The 15,901-nt window shown below is 37.6% G+C and overlaps 2 protein-coding genes across 7 annotated transcripts in view; both read left to right on the plus strand.

The window, feature by feature from the left end:
• The window catches only part of dennd5a (DENN/MADD domain containing 5A), a 57,410-nt gene extending 50,354 nt beyond the window's left edge, over nt 1-7,056 (plus strand). For all 4 annotated transcript variants that reach the window (XM_053512853.1, XM_053512854.1, XM_053512856.1 and 1 more), the window contains 9 exons: nt 1,059-1,187; nt 1,557-1,678; nt 1,777-1,922; nt 3,689-3,807; nt 3,892-4,073; nt 4,153-4,235; nt 4,334-4,457; nt 4,600-4,768; nt 5,662-7,056. In XM_053512853.1, coding sequence (XP_053368828.1) covers nt 1,059-1,187; nt 1,557-1,678; nt 1,777-1,922; nt 3,689-3,807; nt 3,892-4,073; nt 4,153-4,235; nt 4,334-4,457; nt 4,600-4,768; nt 5,662-5,845 — 1,258 coding nt within the window. In that variant the 3' untranslated portion in view covers nt 5,846-7,056. The remainder of the gene's footprint in view (nt 1-1,058; nt 1,188-1,556; nt 1,679-1,776; nt 1,923-3,688; nt 3,808-3,891; nt 4,074-4,152; nt 4,236-4,333; nt 4,458-4,599; nt 4,769-5,661) is intronic.
• Nucleotides 7,057-8,834: 1,778 nt separating this feature from the next.
• On the plus strand, nt 8,835-12,713 carry sinhcafl (SIN3-HDAC complex associated factor, like). 3 transcript variants are annotated; one of them, XM_053513364.1, is made up of 6 exons: nt 8,835-8,932; nt 10,191-10,330; nt 10,688-10,787; nt 10,898-11,012; nt 11,191-11,341; nt 11,701-12,713. In XM_053513364.1, the coding sequence occupies exons 2-6, from the start codon at nt 10,203-10,205 to the stop codon at nt 11,885-11,887; spliced, it is 681 nt and encodes a 226-aa protein (XP_053369339.1). In that variant the 5' UTR covers nt 8,835-8,932; nt 10,191-10,202; the 3' UTR covers nt 11,888-12,713. The 3 variants fall into 3 exon arrangements, with proteins under 3 accessions (XP_053369339.1, XP_053369341.1, XP_053369342.1); XM_053513366.1 differs by lacking the exon at nt 8,835-8,932 and adding an exon at nt 8,961-9,043; XM_053513367.1 differs by lacking the exon at nt 8,835-8,932 and adding an exon at nt 9,171-9,249.
• The last annotated feature ends 3,188 nt before the right edge of the window (nt 12,714-15,901 follow it).

The raw sequence follows: 15,901 nt of genomic DNA on the forward strand, positions 1-15,901 counted from the left end.
TTTAGGTACTGAGTGAATAATTAGATCATAATTAATGCTTATAAATAGCTAGCATTACTTAGATGTGTTAACTGAGGTCAGAATTTAAATTCTAGCATGTTAACTAAATACTGATAATGATAGAACTCGGGTCTGTGGTTGTAAATATCAGCCCTTACCATTCAGCTTTAATGATTCGTGAATAAAATATAATACAGGTGCTTATTTCGCTAATTTGGTTCATTTTAAATGTTATTCAATATAAGCCTTAATTACTACAGTGTTGTTGTTTGTTTTTTTTTGTTTTTTTTTATATACTAATATTAAAGGTGAAGTGAAGTGATGTTTGCTAGGGACAGCTTTTTTCACCATTACCTAAATCACCCAATAGGCTTATTCCTTTGTAATAATTTAAGAAAGATAAAAGTGAACCCTGTCTAGTAGAGATTTGGACTACTTTAGTGAGAACCTCGGGATGGGGTGGCACTTACAGACTGAAAACAGTGAATGTGCATGGCCAGCTCTGCCAGGATGCTGGCTTCGAGGGACAAAAGCTGGCTAATGAAGTCTGGGCTCACATTAATGCTCTCTTTCTGCCATCCTTTCCACTCAATGTTTATTGCTAGTGGTGTTTTGGCCATAATGGAACACAAAGATTTAGTCCAACTGTTGTGAAAAATAAAGTGGTGAACAATTAGGTAAAAAGCTGTAAAGTTGGGCAACAGTATTGAGACATTAAATCATGGATGTCTGCTTTAATTGTATTAAAGTAACACAGCAAGATAACAATTCCCAAAGATATGTTGATTTCTGTGTATATCAAATTTAGGTGATAGTGGTCTACATCAAGATCTATTCCCCCACTAATCACTGAATTTCTCTCTTATGTCTAAGCTAAAAAAAAGAATATATTATTGCTAAATAATAAGTATGATTAACACTTTGAAACACTTTGATATATATATATATATATATATATATATATATATATATATATATATATATATCTTTCCTACAACTAACACTTGTATCAAAGGAGTGTTATAAAAATGTTATCAAAAGAACTGTTTTATTTCCAGGCACATTCAGAACATCGGAGAAATTAAAACAGACGTAGGAAAGGCCAGAGCCTGGGTGCGTCTTTCCATGGAGAAGAAACTGCTGTCCAGACACCTGAAACAGCTTCTGTCTGATCATGAGCTCACCAAGTAAGCTCACGAGCACATGAAGCTCTGTGTATATTACTCATAGGACTAAAACTTCTTAGTAGTCCTGTCTTTCTGTTCCTTTCATCTTTCAACCAAACCCCTTAATCTATTCAAGTCAGATAAAGATTTATATAATTTATAGAAAAAGAAAACATAGCTAAAGTATCACTTCCCAATGTAGCAATCTACCATAAAAAATGAAAACACATTTTATTATTAATGAGTTCATCTGGGGTAAACTGGGTCATGTTTGTGCGAGGATTCTTTTGAAGTATCTTATTTCTACTTTGGCACAGTGGCTTTCAACATGAAAAAACATGACTTCTGCTTGTGTGTTTCACATATTATTTTCTCTCTCTTTCTCTGAAGGAAGCTTTATAAGCGCTATGCCTTTCTGCGCTGTGATGACGAGAAGGAACAGTTTCTCTATCACTTGCTGTCCTTCAACGCTGTCGATTACTTCTGCTTCACCAACGTCTTCACCACAATCAGTAAGTTGCAGCACAGTGTGACACAAGCACCAGGGAAATCAGCCTGCTGCTCCTCAATATGATATTCTAACTCATGCCTATTTTTCTCTGTTCTGCAGTGATGCCGTATCACGTGGTAGTCATTCCTAGTAAGAAGCTGGGGGGCTCCATGTTCACAGCTAACCCCTGGGTGTGTGTTTCTGGGGAGCTGGCTGAAACCGGAGTACTTCAGGTGCCAAAAAACACTCTGGAGATCACTTTTGAGGTGAGGAATGTGATGTGAATCTATTTGTAAAAATTCACCTGGCTTAAAAATTACATGACTAGCATTCCAACCCACATTGACTTGCAATGTGACTCAACATCAGCGAGATGAGGTGCAAGTCTGTTCATGTGACCTCAATTCAACTGCAGAGGTGCGTTCCAGAGAATTCAGGCAAACAACACATTTGACACTAGGCAAAGTGGTTAACGTCATCTGGAATATCAACATTTGCTACAGATGTGATTGTACACCACTAAAATACCAAATGGCTACAATTACACTGTAATTACACAGAGCATCGACCACAAAATTTCTTCTGAATTTCCTGTACTTTTTTTATAAGGAATCTCTAAACAAAATGATGCATAACCCAGTTTAAACATAGAACATAGAAAACAATATTTATTAACACACTTTAGATACATCTTTATCAATGAATGATTATGTAATTTTAAAATATTGTAAAAAAAAAAATTTGGAGTAAGGTCAAACTTTTCAACCTTTCTCATACAGTAGATTATGTGACACTTAAAAACATTTATAACACAAATTCATTTTCGGCAAAAGCTAAAAAAAATTTTAAAAAGACCCTTGTCATTCTAAAGTTTCCCTCTGACTCATTACAGGTATTTGTATTTATCTCTATCAATTCAAGGCCTCATACTGCTGTATGTTTTTGGTTTACAATAATGAGGAATAAGAGTATTATAATTTATTGCTTCATGAATGTGACGGCAAACTGTAAGTAACTGCTTTGAAAAACAACTTACGCAGAATAACCTAAAAGAGAAACCAACAAGATTGATATAAACTTAATCCTTTAACATTCTTCTCAACACTTTGATAGAGCACAGTTTGAGTTACTATATTTTATTGAAAAAGGTTAAACTTATCCTGATTGAACCATCTCTACCACTTGGTTGAGATATGCTATTCTAAAAAACCATATGCTTAAAACTATATGCTGGTAGCTTATAGTTTCTAAAAGTTATTATTTGTGCGTTTGTGAATGCAAAATGTGTATTGAAATTTTACCATGAAACCTCAACTGCTTGGAAGAGGCCTATACTGAGATCCATTTAAAAGAAACTGGTTTGCGTTATTAGGGGTGATGTTATTAGGTTTACTGGTGGAATTTTTCCATTTTGCTCATGCACTCACATCTTTAAAGGGTGACATTTTCAAGTGACTACACATAAAGATATAAAGCTATTTTAAAATTTTCTGACAAACAAAACACATTCTAAAAGTAAAAAAATATAAAATAAATAATAGTAATAATTCCACTGCGGCATAGTGGTTAGCCTTGCACTGGCAGGTCCTGGGTTCGATTATCACCTCGGGTCAATGTCACATGTTCTCCAGGTACTCCGTTTTCCTCCCACAGTCCAAAGACAAGCAGATTAGTTTGATTAGTGTTCCCAAATCAGTGTGTGAATGAGTGTGAGTGTGTGTGTGCCCTGCCATGGATTGGCACCCTGTCTAGGGTGTACCCTGCATTGTGCCCTGTCTCCTGGGATACGCTACAGGCGGTATAGAAGATGAGTGAGTGAGTGAGTAAAATGTTTAAATTCGGCTCAGGTGGATTGATCAAGGACAGTCTAAAAATTACATTACTGCACCCCATAATAATTACATTGCTTTTACTTTTCTGCTTTTACTTTTACTGTTATTTAATAAAGGTATATTTTTACACCTAAATACTAAAGGGTTTAAATTATAATCAAAGTTAATCCCCTGCTTATAATTGTGATTTATCTTCTCAGTGCCAGAATCTGGGCAAGTTGACCACAGTGCAGATGGGCCATGATAACTCAGGATTGTATGCAAAGTGGTTGGTGGAATGCGTTCTAGTCCGAAATGGGATCACAGGACACACTTACAAGTGAGAACTTATTGACTGACTTATTGATTCCAGTCATAAAAGTGACATAGAACAGGAGATATAGAAGTCTTTCTTTGTGTTCAGATTCCCATGTGGCCGCTGGCTGGGTAAAGGCGTGGACGACGGGAGTTTGGAGAGAATTCTTGTGGGGGAGTTGGTGACCGCAGGCTCAGAGAATGATGACAGGATGTGTCGTACTCCTCCCATGCAGCAGTCGCCTGGGATGATGCGCCGATTTGTTAGCATCTCACCAAACAGCAAACCAAGTAAGTACCAACACAGCAATGGTTTAAATTTAATGGCATTTCTATTTTGGTTTTCAGTAAAAAATTTTGTTTTTGCCAGAGCTGAACACAGGGCAGATCCAAGAGGGAGTCGGAGAGGCAATAAATGGAATCGTGAAACACTTTCATAAACCAGAGAAAGAGGTATTGAGTGGGAGATTAAATTTTTTTTGTACTTTGAGAAGTGTCCCAATAAAGTAGATTAATAAGTATTGAGACGCATTCTCACTGTCTGATATTAGAGAGGAAGTCTGACTCTTCTTCTCTGCGGAGAATACGGTCTGGTCTGGGCTCTTGAGCAGGTGTTCCAGCATGGCTTCAAGTCACCACGTCTCTTCAAGAATGTCTTTATTTGGGATTTTCTGGGTAATAAACAAGCAGATGTAAACCATATTTAGGATTTTTTTAGATAATCTAATGTAAAACTTTATTTAATTCTGAATGCACTTTTACTGTGTTATGCATGAACTTGTGTTGAATCGTGACTGTGTGGCCCTGTCTTTTTTAGAAAAGTCGCAGGTTTACTTTGAAAGTGCCGAGCAGAGTCAGGTAACTCAGGAAGAAAACTATCAGACGCGGGTACGCCATTTCTGCCGTTTCATGCGTGCCATCAGCAGTACTCCCAGAAACATTGGCAAAGATGGAAAGTTCCAGCTGCTCGTGTGCCTCGGAGCCAGGTTAGTCAGGAATCTTGTGTAAATCATGGCGTCAAGCAAGGACTTTGATATTTGATACAAACTATCACTCATAAAACGCAAAAGTAATTGCTAACATGTTTTTTTTTTTTAGTTCGTGTACCTTCTTCTTTTTTATGATTTAGGAATGTTAATTACATTGAATTGCAGTTATTCATTTTGATTCAACTGTCTGACGGCTGCTCTAAAACTCCCAAATTAGTTCTAGTATCAGCATCTATGATAAGAAGTTACTTACCATTATTTATAGTTGTTCATTAGTGTGTCCTAAAAAGGACCCAAAAAGGTTAAGTTTTTTGCTTATCCAAAACATCAAGCATTAAATTCATTAATAAATAATTTTAAAAATACTTCACAACAGATTGTCTTTCTTATCATTCACCTAAAGTTATGGATTGGGCGAGGAAAGCATTAGGGGCTGTTCACATTTTGCGTCTTAAATGCGTGGAAAATGCCACTCGCCTTTTTCTCCTTTCCAAAGCTCTCCGGAGCTTGCACTTCCATAGTAACTGCTATTGCTAAGCAACCATGAGCTGCACTTTGTATGATGACGAGCCAGTATCAGGATATAAATGGATTTCCAGCCCCGGAAATCCCTTGCAGTAGCTCTGCTACTAGATTTTTTTTTGGACAAGAGGGATTGGGTGACTCCTGCCTTTCAAGCACATGGAAAATTTTACTAACTGATTCTGGAAGACGGAAAAAGTGAAACTGATTGTTAATGGTGCACAAAAGACACAATCTAAAAAACACACTATTCAATAGTGTTATCAGTGTTACTGACACGAAATCCTTGAGTACAGAGTGTATTATAATTTATTGACAAATTACTACTAATAATTAATCATCCTGGTCTTTCTTTTTATCCTCTTCAGAGATCACTTGCTTCACCACTGGATAGCTCTACTGGCTGATTGTCCAATCACAGCACAAATGTATGAGGAGATGGCACTGCTAAAAGACCGCTCTCTAGTGAACTCTTTGATTAGAGTGTTACAGACTTTGCAAGAATTCAACATTACTCTAGAGGCCTCTCTCGTCAAAGGGATTGGAATATAAAACCTTGCCCTCGTGCTCCTCCTCTAAAGATGAAGAAAAACATAATCCAGGCAGATCATCGGGGACCATGGACTTCTTTGTGTTTTTTTTTTTTCCTTTTACATGAAAAGACTTGAACAAAAGGACTACACCTGGCTTACATTAAAGCTACTGTCATGTTTGCCGTATATAAAGTGCAATGAGCCTTTTCAAAAACGTGTCATTATTTTTATCCTCGACGCTGTCACTGTTAAACATTTAAGATATGTTTTATATTACGATCCCACCTGTATAGCCACCTGTGCTATACTGTTTTAATCAAAGGCTTAATATTTTCATTGCTATTGTGAAATCCTGGCATCAGCTGTATTTAAAAAAAGAGCAAGAAAGAAATAAGGGTAATATATTTTCGAAGAAAAGCAGTATTATTTTGATATGTTGGTCAAGTTGCTTGCTCTGTGGTCTATCTAATCCATACTGTCACAATGCAGAGTGAAAAGCAAACGATGTAGAAGTATGCTTTATAAGTATAACTCATGGGAAACTCATATTTTAATTAAAACACAAAAAAACAAGTTTTGTTGTTGTTTTTGTTTGTTTTATTAAACCAGGGGACTTTATTAATTGAATGCAAATCTCCATGAGCACATGCAGAGATAAGACATTGTTTGATGCTAGGGTGCATAAAAAGGTTGATAAAGTATATTTTATGAATGAGAAAAAGAACATTGAGACCTCTTAAAACTATTTTAAACTTTCCACTGTAGCTCAGACATTTTTATTAAGCCAGAGTTTCCTCAGATCCCAGTACAACTAGTGTATCCCTATTAGATAAAATAAGACACCAATTCATCATCTTTTTTTAACCCTCAGGTCTGCCAGTAGTCACAGCTCAGAGACAAAGTAGTACACTTGGTTACACTGACCTTCATGAAAGCCCCAAGCTCAGCTTAATTTGTTTCTGCTATGCAATATTCACATCTCCATGAAGCCACCACTGATACAGTACATTGCACTGATGGAACGGAGGCTTCGTCCAGATGTTCTAGTGTAGCATATGATGTGTATTTCAGAAGATTTTGAAGTTTTCTGGTAGGCTTTACACAAAGATGCTCTAAAAATGCATATATAATTTGTCTCTTGGTACATTTTAGACAGGACTGTGTAATGTAATGTTTAATACGTGAGCAAAAGTGTACAGTGTATAAAATGCATTAAACGTCAGAATTCCATGCTGGTGTTATGGCTCATTATTAAAGTCTTAATGTTTAGAAGGTGAGAAGATGAAAACAAGCCTGTGTCTTTATTAACATGATTAGTCTATGTAGGTCCGTAGGTTTAGTACCCCTGCTGCAGAGGAAAGGCTAATATAGAGTTTACCAGCCTTGAATAAAATCACCAATGAACAGCTCATCAGATAAGACCTGTTATGAAGGCTTTACAAAGCAGCCACATATCAACTGTTGAAAAGAGATTATTGCCTATTATGGATGCTGTCAGGATTGTTTTATAATGTAGAAAAGAAACCAAAAATCAGGAAAGACCAGAAAATTAGAAGGTGTCCAACCTTCTGTTAGTGTGTATATGCTTCCCTATATATATATATATGAACGGAATCTGCATGTCTTTGGACTGTGGAAGGAAACCAGAGTACGGGGAGAACATGCAAACTTTGTATACAAATCCGAGACAGAAAAGGCAAGAATCGAAACCTAGACCCTGAAGATGCGAGGCCACAGAAAGAATAGACTGCATACTCCTACATCCCAACTTTAGGGTCACTTTTTGAGACGAAAAGATCCTGGCACCTCCAATGTTTCAGCAGCCCTTAATTCTGCATGTTGTATGCGCTGCTTAATGTTACATTCAGTAAATAACGCCTGTAACATGCTCACAGTTTGACATAACATTCGATGATGACTTTTCCCTACTGTTACACGGGGAGAACGCCTGTTACACCGGCATGACAAACTCCGATGGCAGGCCAAACAGAATTTCTGTTTATATAGAATATAGACAAAGGGGATACTCGTGACATGCTCACAGTATGACGTGAAGGTTGATGATGACGCTGCCTCCTCTTACGTCTCTTTAAGACATAAAAGGTGATGATGCTGCCTACTGTTGCAGTACGTGACCTGTGACACACTCAAGGTATGACCTAAACGTTGATAATGATACTGCCTACTGTTACATCACCTGCCTGTGCAAACACCGGCCACCCGCCCACCCTCCAAAAAAAACAACAAACTGAATTTTGTTTGACTGTGACACGTACACTGTATGACATAACAGTATGCATCACATGTGACGGAACTACTTGTGCAAAAAACAAAGACACAAACACTATGTAAAATCTATTTACATTTATTTATGGATTTACATTCACAGACGACTGATATTTACATCAGTGTACCAGTGACTGCGCTTTACAGATATTACTGATATTGCAGTGTTTGGTGCTGGGACAGGTTTCACACTCTCCATTTGATAAACCTCAACCTTGAACAGTGTGTATTAACAGCACATGACTGCTACTGGATTTTTTTTTTAGACTTTTTCTGCAATACCATACTGACAGGAACATCATAATTTTTATCACTTTGTGATATTTCTGTTAGTACTGTATTGATAATTAGACCCGGTACGGGTCAGACACTAACAGAAGGCGGATTGTTTATATGAGTAGGAGGCGGGATTTGTCTGAATACTGAAGCAGACAAAAAAAAAAGAGAGAAGAAGTTTTCCCGCTCTTTTGCTTGCCTTTACAAAAATAAACCCGACACCATTTTTACGGAGCACAGCATTCTGGGAACACGAGTCCTCTAAATGCTTGTTAACGTGACAGTCAATCGGTATCCTCCTACATATCCCAGGATGCAACGTTCTTAAAAGGCGATTTGCGAGCGTCGTCGGTTGGTGGTTGATGTTTAAAAACTCGAGGCGCTGACGCTCCTTATTTGGACTTCCTGTGAGCCGCGGCGCCGTTTTCCCCCCGCTGGTATTTGTATGCTAATGAGACGCCTCCATTCATGCGCGTGCAGAGTCCGTAGTAAGACATGCGCAGTGCGGAGGAATAAAACGGACGGAATTTCAAAGTTTCCGACGGTAAGCGCTCTTTTTATCGTTATTAAAACGCGGAGTCGCGAATAAACGCGGTGACACGTGCACGAGGCGTCGTGTCGCGTCCGCTTGCGCGGTTCGCTTCGCGCGTGCAGTGTAAGTATGTAGGTTTATTTTTAAAAAACAATGGTGTTGTAAGTCCGTGCGAGTACGCGGCGCGTGGCATGGCAGCATGCTAACAATAGCTAAGGAAGATTTTGGCGCTCTCCATGGGTAAAAGTTTGATTAAAGCGGACACGAAGGCGTTTCTTTGGAATATTTAACCCGACATGATGTAAAACAAGTGTAGAAATTCAGCTTGGGTGAGAATTTTTGGTGTAAATAGGTGTTTTTTAAGAAACGAAAGAAACGCACAGGACCTCCCACTTTGTGTTGTGTGTGTGTGTCTCGTGCGTTCATGAAAACGCGTTAGTTAAACGAGCTCGCTGCTTTTATATAAAACACGTCAATATTAATCATAAAGACGTACATTTACTCCTTCGACATTGCTGTAGTTGGTTGTGTTTGTTTTTCCGCGTTGTTGACTCCTAAGTGTGAACAGCTGAATTGATCCATTCAAGATGCGCGCGCTTTACGTTGAAGTTCCCCACACGCACGTACACACTCGGTGATCAAAGACCCTCTAATGTACACAGTTTCTTTTCTCTCCCTTATCTCTCTTGTTTTCATTTAAACGTAATCTAACTTGTCCTAATATTCTTTTTAACCATTTTGTCCTGATATTCTGTCGGTTTTGTGAATCTGATTCTGAAGGTAAAATGGTGCAGTTAAATATCACAGGTCTTGCCTTTGTAGTGAAGCTCAATCACTTAACAGTTGCATTGTGCATAAGCACGGATCCAAGTTTTTTTTTTTTTTAAGGAGTTTCTGGAAAACTATGAAAAGCAGGCTTTTGCTGATATGATTTCCAGAGGTGTTTTTACTTATCACAATCATTTAAACCAAACATGCAAGTGTATCTGAGAAGATATAAATGCAAATGGCTTGTGTTAGTGTAATATAAACATGTTCATTTATTTTCTCTTAAAATATACAAATACCTTTTGCATGTAATCAGCTTAGTTTTGACAGTTTCATGCTATTTCATACTATCAATAAATTACATTTTAATTTTTTGGTGAATTTGGAAATGTAAAAAAAAAAGTGTTGTATGCACTTAATGCAAGTGGGTGTACTTAAGTACTTAATGAAGTATTTAATTTTTTTTAGTCCAACTCCCTGTTTCTTTCGAATGCACTTCCAGGTTTAACCAGAGATGTTTGGATTTCACAAATCCAAGATTTATCGTAGCCATGAAGGCTGCTGCATTTGCAAAACCAAGTCTTCCAGTTCCCGGTTCACAGACAGCAGCAGATATGAGGAAACCTTCCGTCTCTGCTTCGGGTGAGAATTACTGCAGCAGGTTCCTTAGTCAGCAATATTGATGTTATTACTGTTTACTATTTTCATCTAACTGCTCATTGGTATGTTGCACAGTGCAGGGTTTTTTTCTCTTTCTTTCTGTCTAGACATAGTGAGTCATAGTCAATGTTTTGCTACTCATTTGTGGAAGAGTGAGCTATTAAACTTTGTTAATTAACCTATTTATCTTTAATGGCAGCAGTAACTTAAATGCCTGAAAGCCATCATATACAAACACTAACAGGTTTCTAGGAAGTGATATCATTTTCGTTCAGCTTCTCCTCACACTGCTCAGTTTTAACAGACTTCCCTGTCTGTGTCATCTCTTTTGTGTTTTAGTTTATCTGAAGACAGAGTCGGAGACATCTGCAATGCTTGTGTACTGCTCGTGAAGAGGTGGAAAAAGTTACCACATGGATCGAAGAAGAACTGGAGTCATGTACGTATCAGGATCATAATACTTGCAAAGTAATTCCTGTATAAAATGCTTGGTTGATTTTTCTTTTTTTTATACTCATTATGTTTTTTTTCTATTCTTCCTTTTATAAGGTTGTGGATGCGAGAGCAGGGCCTGGCTTTAAACTGACAAAACCCAAAAAAGTAAAGAATATTGATGGAAAGAAGAAAAACAAGCTGAAGAAGCTGCAGAAGTTTAAACGGCAAAGTGAGTTTAGTGTCTAGTTTAAAGTTTGATTCCTTCATGTAAGAGGAGTGTTTAAGCCTTTAAAGTGAAATTGTAGTGGACACTAAATTCTAACTTAACTATGAACTTATGAAAGAGTGTATGATGTTTTCTGTTTTAATCAATTTATTAAATTTTTTTCTTTTTTCTTTCTCTCCAGATTCAGATGCTCACAGCACTACATCTAGCATGTCTCCCTCTCAGTCTCCCAGCCACAGCAACCAGTCAGATGACGGTTCAGACGTTGAGACCAAGCAGAGGCGTCCAACTCCAGCAGGCTTCTCGTTTCTTGACCTTTCCTACTGGAAAAGGTAAAAGTGTCCAGACTGTCATTTCCTCTCATCTTTCATTAGCATGAACAGTGAGCTGTGTACGGCAGGCTTATGTCACATAATGCTGGATGGTATCAAATGTTGATTTAAAAAATTGCTTCACTGAACTTTTTTTAATGTTTATTTATGACACAAGCAGGCAAATTAGCTCAGATCAGTATGAATACAGCAGTTTATATGTATATATATATATAGATAGAAAGACAGATATATGGATGGATAAATGCAGTAACATCAATAGCCTCATACGTGAACCACAGAGCAGAATCTATTTTTATGTGAAGGAGAATGAATAGTCCATGTTCATTTTTAACCTTTTTATGCATCCTTGTTTGCAGGCAGAAAGTGTGCTGTGGCATCGTGTACAAAGGGCGTTTCGGTGAAGTCATCATCGACCCTCGCCTTTTCAAGCCCTGCTGTGGCCCCAAGCAGCCGCCAGCAGTGACGTTGCCTGCTGCGGATTCTCCATGCGTTGCTGACACACTGCCGTCTCCACTCGCAGAGGACTTAAAGGAGACCTGGTGACCTCGTTGCACCTTCGAGCCTGTCCTCGAGGCTCAGTTGCTTTGTCTCCAGTGGCAGACTATCATTCATTCCTGACTGTATAAATGCTGATTTCTGCTTATTTTGTTCATTTGTTATAGCGAGTTCTCTCTCTTTTTTTTTTTTTTTTTTTTTTTAAGGAAAAAAAAAACACAATTGAAAATTAAGGGCATTAGTAAATTTTCCTAGAACCAGGATTGAGTTAGACGGTTTAAGACCTGTAATCTTGTTTGTTTTTTTAATTATATTTTTATATACATATTTTTGGCACTGTAAAATACTTTTTTTTTTTTTTTTTGTAGTGCTTGTAAAAAAAATTTTTTTTCAATTCCAGTGCACCAAAAGCCTCCTATCTGGCTCCTAGTTTCCTTTGTGTAAATCGAGTTATTATAAATTTTCATAAATATGGCATATTGATGTGTTCCAGGCATTGTTCAGTGTGTTGATGAAATGGTTCGAATCTTTAAACAAATCAGCTCTGCTGATCAAATGTGTTGCTAGAGCATTCGGTTTTATAACAGTGTTTTAGTTGGCAAGGTTGAATGGGCTGAATTAATAGTTGAAAAATGAATATAGCTCAATTTATGTCCGCGAAATGCATGCATGTCTGTTAATCTCTTATTCCTGGTTGCTATCGTCACAAGACCACAAAATGCAGGAGACAAATCATTTATCGGTTTATCCAAAAAGAAAAGTGCATGCTAATACTGATATTCACAAAATATTTATTATAGCATGCTATTTCAGCATGAGTTAAATGCATCTTGGTTTAAATGGCTTAATGTTCAGTGTAGTAGTGTGTTTTTATTTAATTTTTTTATATTGATCACTAGTAATTGTTTCACTACAGATTTTAACAGCATCTGTTGATACCGTGATTTTAAAAAGTAAGCAATAATGTAATCTTTTTGCCTCATCATACAATGTGCAGCTTTTAAATTTTACAATGTGATGGCTTTCGCCTTTTGCAACGGGTTTTTTTCTACTCAGGCAGCTTATAATCCGAAGTGATGGTGTGAAGAAATTCACATTGAAATAACTTTTTAAAAATGTGTTTCATTTCTTAGAAATAAGCAATGACTAAGTCCTCATTGCATAATCGAAATGAATTAACTAGCAGCAATAGCTCTCGCTGGCTTCCAGACTACCAAGTTGGTAATTTACCTGTCAGTAAGGTTCAGGGAACATTTACTCGGAACTGTATTTACTTGGTACATTTTCAGTCACTGTTAATGTGCCTTATGCGAGATTTAACTGAACATGAATTTGTCTTTTCTAATTTATACTATTTATTCAAACATGTCTGTACAATTGATGCTGTAAAGAGGTTTTGTGCACTTTTTATACATTTATAATGTTTTTTATATATATTTTTTATCTTAATTGTCATTACTTCTTCAATTTAATAAATCTTTGTATGCAAAATTATTTCTTATACTGACCCTTAAGACTCTGTTCATGATTTTAAATTCACCTTTTTTGTAATTTTAATAAAATCATATCCCACTCGTGCTCAATATACACGTTATTAGTACTCCTTGCTAGTGCTGTGTCGGACCACCCTTTGTCTTCAGAATTGCTTTAATTCTTCACACCGTTGATTAAGCAAGGTGCAGAAAACAGATACAGATTTATTTGTTCAAGTTGATCGTGTGAATCTCATGCTTCACCAAATCCCAAAACAATGCTCAATTAATACTAAGGGGCCGAAATGTGTCAAGAAAATCTCCCCCACGCCATTACACCACTACCAGCCGGAACCATTTATACAAGGCAGGATGGGTCCATACTTTCATTTTTACGCCAAATTGTGTCACTGCAATCATCAGACAACATTTTATCAATCATCTATAGTGAGGTCAATAAGCATTTGATCACACAGATTTTGCAAATTCTCTTACTTTTCAGCATAGGTGCATTTCCACTGTGAGACAGAATCTAAAAAGAAAAATCTGGAAATCACATTGTATGATTTTTTAACAATTTATTTGTGAATTACTGTGTCAAATAAGTATTTAATCACTTGAGTCAAAATTTTTTAGTATTTTGTACAGGGCCTGGACATGGGCTGAGGAACCTTCGAGTGCGATGCAAGATTTTAAACCATGCCGTCTTGATGTATTACTGATAGTAGCCTTGGAAACGATGGTACTAGCTCTCTTCACGGCATTGACCAGCTCCTCCCATGTAGTACTGGGCTAATTCTTCACCATCCTTAGCATCATTGATAGCCCACAAGGAGAGATCTTTCATGGGGCCCTGGTCCGGGGGAGATTGACAGCCATCATTAGCCTCTTCCATTTTCTGACAATTGCTCCAACAGTTGTTCTTTTTTCACCAAGCTGCTTGGCAATTGCCCCGTAGCCCTTTCCAGCTTTGTGAAGATCTACAATTTTGTCTCTTGTATCTTTTGACAGCTATTTGGTTTTGCCCATGTTGCTACTTAGACTTTGGCTGATCGTGGGGTGCACAGGTGTCTTTATAACAGCTAACGACCTTAAACAGGTGCTACTAATTTAGAATCATGAGCAGAGTGTAGCTGGACTATTTAAAAGCAAAATAACAGGTCTTTGAGGGTCAGAAATCTGGCTGATAAACAAGTGATCAAATACTTATTTGACTCAGTAATTCACAAATAAATTGTAAAAAAATCATACAATATGATTTCTGGATTTTCTTTTTAGATTCTGTCTCTCACAGTGGAAATGCACCTATGCTGAACATTGTAGACACCTCCATGATTTCTAAGTAAGAGAACTTGCAAAATCTCAGGGTGATCAAATACTTATTGACCTCACTGTTTTTCCATCCACTTTTGCTGAGCCCATGTGAATTGTAGTTCTCTGTTTATTCTCATAGGAGTGGCCCCAGGTGTGGTCTTCTGTTGCTGTAGCCCAACTGCTTCAAGGTACAGTGCACTTTCAGGGTCTGGGTTCGATTCCCGGCCAAGCTCGATGTGTGTGTGCCCTGTAGAGGATTGGCACCCTGTCCAGGGGGTACCCTGCCTTGTGCCCTAAGACTCCTGGGATAGGCTCCTGGCCCCTGAGACCTTAAATACAGGATGAAGCGGTATAGCTGACGACAACAACAGTGATAAGTGAGTTTTATAGTATTTAGCAATAAAGGAACAGTATGTTACTTTTGGAGAGCAGACAACTGTCAATCAGTACATGAACAAGCAGTCATGTCCAGTAGGTGGCGGTAATGCACCTTCAATCTGGTTTGCCATCAGTCCATAAACTCAAAGGTTGTAATACTGTATTAGGCATTTTCACCAGTTATGCTGCAAAAACATTGGACTGGTAATAAAAATGTTAGTGATAATAATAATGCACTTATATAGCTGAGCTACGGTACGAGTACAAGTAAAGCTGTGGCCAAAAGGTTTGAGAATGACACAAATATGTTTTTTTTTTACAAAGTCTTTTACAAAGATGTTAGTATGGTATTATGAAGTATTACTAACATTTCATAAGTATCAAAGAAAATTACATAAAGTTTATGTAAAATATTTGCAGTGTTGACCCTTCTTTTTTTAAGACCTCTGCAATTCGCCCTGGCATGCAGTGAATTGGCCACATCCTGACTGATGGCAAACCATTCTTACAGAATCAGTGCTTAAAGTTTGTCAAACATTTTTTGTTTGTCCACCCGCCTCTTGGGGATGGACCACAAGTTCTCAATGCGATTAAGGTCTGGTGAATTTCCTGGCCATAGACCCAAAATTTTGATGTTTTGTTCCCCAATCCACTTAATTATCACTTCTTTCTTATGGCAAGATGCTCCGTCATGCTGGTAAATGCCTTGCTCATTACCAAACTGTTTTTTTATATAGTGGTAGAAGTTGATCTCGGAGGATGTTTTTGTACTATTCTTTACTCATGGCTGTGTTTTTAGGCAAAATTGTGAGTGAGCCCACTCCCTTGGCTAAAAAGCAACCCCACACATGAATGGTCTCAGGATGCTTTACTGTTGGAATGACACAGGTTCTATAAG

The sequence above is a fragment of the Clarias gariepinus genome, chromosome 15, assembly GCF_024256425.1.
Source record: "Clarias gariepinus isolate MV-2021 ecotype Netherlands chromosome 15, CGAR_prim_01v2, whole genome shotgun sequence".
Lineage (NCBI taxonomy): Eukaryota > Metazoa > Chordata > Actinopteri > Siluriformes > Clariidae > Clarias > Clarias gariepinus.